Source organism: Merops nubicus, unplaced genomic scaffold (genome assembly GCF_000691845.1).
Source record: "Merops nubicus isolate BGI_N331 unplaced genomic scaffold, ASM69184v1 scaffold1374, whole genome shotgun sequence".
Lineage (NCBI taxonomy): Eukaryota > Metazoa > Chordata > Aves > Coraciiformes > Meropidae > Merops > Merops nubicus.
In genome coordinates, this window is record NW_008604657.1 from 96,234 (window position 1) to 100,082 (window position 3,849).

The 3,849-nt window shown below is 46.2% G+C and overlaps 1 protein-coding gene across 1 annotated transcript in view; it reads right to left on the reverse strand.

Annotated features, from left to right (window-relative positions):
- TBX5 (T-box 5) overlaps positions 1 to 1,994 on the reverse strand; it is a 30,642-nt gene extending 28,648 nt beyond the window's left edge. The window contains exons 1-2 of the mRNA XM_008939062.1: positions 1,879 to 1,994; positions 1,086 to 1,233 (exon numbers count right to left, since the gene is read on the reverse strand). Coding sequence (XP_008937310.1) covers positions 1,086 to 1,233; positions 1,879 to 1,994 — 264 coding nt within the window. The remainder of the gene's footprint in view (positions 1 to 1,085; positions 1,234 to 1,878) is intronic.
- Between the last annotated feature and the right edge of the window lie 1,855 nt (positions 1,995 to 3,849).

Here is a 3,849-nt window from a genome sequence, read left to right on the forward strand (position 1 = left end):
GTTCCCAGCTCCAGGCAAAAATAAAGCAAAATTATAATTATAAAAAGAAAACAAACAATAATAATAAAAAGATAAGAAATCAACCACCCCACCCCCCCAAGCTGGAGGGGAACAAGAGCGCTGGTGAAGAGATGCTCAGCAGAGAGGTGGGCTGGGGGCTCGTCTGGCCCCTCTCCCCAGCATCCCCCCCTCTCCTCCCAACGACCACGTGAGCGAGGATTTAATAGCACGAGGTTTATCATTAAAAAGCGAAGAAAAAATTAACAACAACAAAAAAACTTGGATAAAATAAAAAAAAAAAAACAAAAACAAAAACACTGAAGTGTTGAAACGAGACTGGAGAAAAATCCGCTCTTGGAAAGGGATGGTGGGATCTGGATTCACATAGCCGCTTAAGTAATTATATATATATTTTTAGAGAGAGAGAGAGAGAGATATTATTCGTACACGCACATATATATATTTGCTCAGAGGAACACGCATCTTTGGAGACCTCCGAAGGAGGGCTGTGTCTAGCTGCAGAATTCACACCAACTTTCACGGCCCCTCGAGTCTAGCAAAGACCTTTTTATGTCCAAGAAGCTCTAGAGGGATTTCAATATTTTTTTATTGTCTTTAATTATTGCTGGGTTTTTTTTTTCTTTTTTTTTTTTTTTTAAATCGAGTCGATCCACGTGGTTTTAACTCCTATTTCCTCGGATAATTATGCCTGATTGATTTTACCTGTTAGCCCAATTCCCGGAGGCAGCGAGCAGATGTTAACGCTCCAAAGCTCTCCATGAGGTTATAACCAGGTAGCCAAATACTCAATAATGAAGGCGGGCGGGTTTTGCCCACTCGCGGACTCCAATACCCACGCAGCGTTGAGAAATAGCCTAATTTTAAGTTTTATGCTTCTATTTTTTTGAGGGATCCTCCATTAGGGTTCATCCCACCCTCTCGGGGAAGAAAATAACACGACGGCTTTGGTGGCACTGGCATTTGGGTGGGGAACCACACGTGGGTGAGGGGTGTAAGCACGCGTGGGGTCCCTGGTAACCCTCCGTGGATATGAAGCCCATCTCCCCCACCCCCCCGGTACTTACATGTCCAAAGGGATCGAGGTGGTTGTTGGTGAGTTTGAGCTTCTGGAAGGAAACCAGCTGCCTCATCCAGTGGGCACCAGTGGCCGGGGAGTCGGGGTGCACGTACAGCCGCCCGGGCATGGCGGGCTCAGCCTTCCCCGTCACCGACCTGCGTGGGGACACGGAGCTGTCGGAGTGCTCCCGTGGGCTCCTACTCCCCCCCCCACACCCATCCCCTTCCGTGGGGTCCCCTCCACTCAGGTATCCCCAGACTCGGTGCCGGACACTCGCACCCTGCCTGGAGAGAGTAGGAGTTTACAAACGCTGCTCGGGGGATTTATTGAGCTCTTTGGCACCTTTCCCGTCGGAGATGGCTCTCGCTGTTTCGCCGTTTAACCCCATCCCTCCCTCCCTAATTACCGGCACCCAAGCCAAGGACCCACCGGGTTCCAATCCTCAAAGATTTCCCTGCCGGGAGATCTTCCCTTCCTTAACATAATTAAACTATGTGCTCCACAAAATTCAACAATCCCATCGTCAAGCAGGATTAGTTATCATTAGCTAATTGAGGAATACTTTTCTCCTTATTTTTTTTCATGCATTTCTCTCCCAAGGACGGTGGGAGCTCATTAGGTAAAGCCCCTGCAGCCCAACATCTCAATTTGGTTGTTTGTTTTTTGGTGTTTTTTTTTTTTTTTTTCCAGGGGAAAAGAAGGATGAACCATTGATTCAAAGGTACACCCCATGTCTGGGCAGCCCCAAAAAAGCCCGACCCAGAGCTCCCCTCCCTTCCCTTTCCCCCACGCGTGCATACCATTTATTATCTGCAAATTTGTATCTGTGGTCATCCGCTGGTACAATATCCATCAACAGTATGTACTTCGTTTTTGGATTAAGTCCAGTGACCTTCACTTTGTAACTGGGGAACATACGCCTGTTAAAAATAAATAAATAAAGTACGTAAGTAAAAGAAAAAAACGTCGGAGAAAGGAAAGTTTTTCCAAGACTTTTCGTGTCTGGTTCTGCGAGGAGGAGTCAATTAACCAAAGGGCAACGTCACACTCTCAGCTGAACCTTCCCAAAAAGGCTGGGGCAGAGGTGGGGTGCCCCCTTCCCCGAGGGTGTGGGAGAAGTTTGGGTGCCGCTGGGGACCGTCCCGGGACCCAGCGGAGGCGAAACAAGCCGAGGTTTATCAAAGCCAAACCGTAATTACGAGGCTGGAGGGGTTATTGATTCGCCTGGTCGTCTAATTGTGTTTGTATTCGTTATTAGTTTCGCCAAGACTTCGATTCTCCCTTCTTCGAACAAATCGGATGGTGTGAACTTTTAGAAGCAGGTTATTCCCCTCTGCACATAAACTCCTGGAACAGGAGGGGAGAATTGCCAAAAAGAAAAAAAAACCTCTAAATATATATATTAAAAACATATATATTTCGGTCATCCTCCACGTGTATGAACAGTTCTGCGTGTACACATAAAAAAAAACCCTACATGCCCTCAGGTGTAAACCCAAATCTGCGCCCGAGTACAGAGACATCAGCAAACACACCTGACAAATACTTGGAACCTCTCGGATACACACTTGAGGACAGGGGCTTTTCGAAATATTTTCCATGACTGCAAAGCAGGGACTTAAAACACTGCTGTTATTTTAGTTTGAGCTTTCCAAATATTTAAAAAATAAAGCCGAGGAAAAAGTATCCCTGGATTTAAAACACGCAGAAACAAAAAAAAAAAAAACCCACACCTCTAAAAATACTGTGTTCTCCTCCGAGGCTCGGGCTCTTATCTCTGCGATAGGGCATCTGGGATGGGGTTTAATTCGGTTGTAAAAAGATGGAAGAGGGACAAAAAGCTACCAACGAAGAAAAAGAGGGTTTAACTTGAACTTTTTAAGGCAGAAGAAACCAAATTCCACCTGAAGAACGAGCTGCAACTCCATCGAAAACACCTGACCAGCAAGAACACGAATTTCGCCAACAATAAACACGGGGAATTATAGAAATAAGGAAACTTCTCCCCTATCTCCCCTCAAGCCCCTGCGCTGTAAATGTCTATTTTATTACTCTCCAGATGAGCTTTCTGTCCACCGCGATTTCTGGTTGAAATTTCTGCAAGGTGGTTTCCGTCTCTTATGTGCGCTGCTTTATTTTCCACCATCCCCTGTGAACTCGGTTTTTTTCGGGAGGTCCCTCCGCTCCCCCAGCCCGTGCCCCGGCACGGGGGGTCGGCAGGACCCCGGCTCCCAGCACCTTCCCCCTCTCCCTCTTTGTAACACGTCCACAAAACCCTCCTTAAAACCTGATTTTTTTCCAGCAGCAGCAGCAGCGCGGCTCAATTGGAAGGCGAGCCGTGAGACTCATCTATTCGCTAAAACTTTACACAACGAGCTCTATTTTTTTCCTTTTTCCCCTCCCTCTTCAGGCAAAATTTGGAAGACCACAACAAATACCAGATGACAGAGCAAAATGAAAGTTTGACTCTGCGTTATTGTGCCCTTGCAATCTAAAGCTACTACTATTTCTACGCTCGGAGGGTTTTGGGTTGGTTTTTTTTCTTTTCCCCCATTCCTCCGAGAATTTTAATTTAAAATCACAACGAAAAGAGCCTCTCTCGGGCTGCCCCCAGTTTGCCGTTGGGACTGGAGAGATTATTTTACTGGGTCTCGCTGGCTTAGACTCTCTTCATTTTATCCATCCTTTAACATATTAATATTAAAAGCTTATGTTAAATCGCCTCGAATTAACCCAAACACACATAAATATCTATGGATCGGGGTTACGGA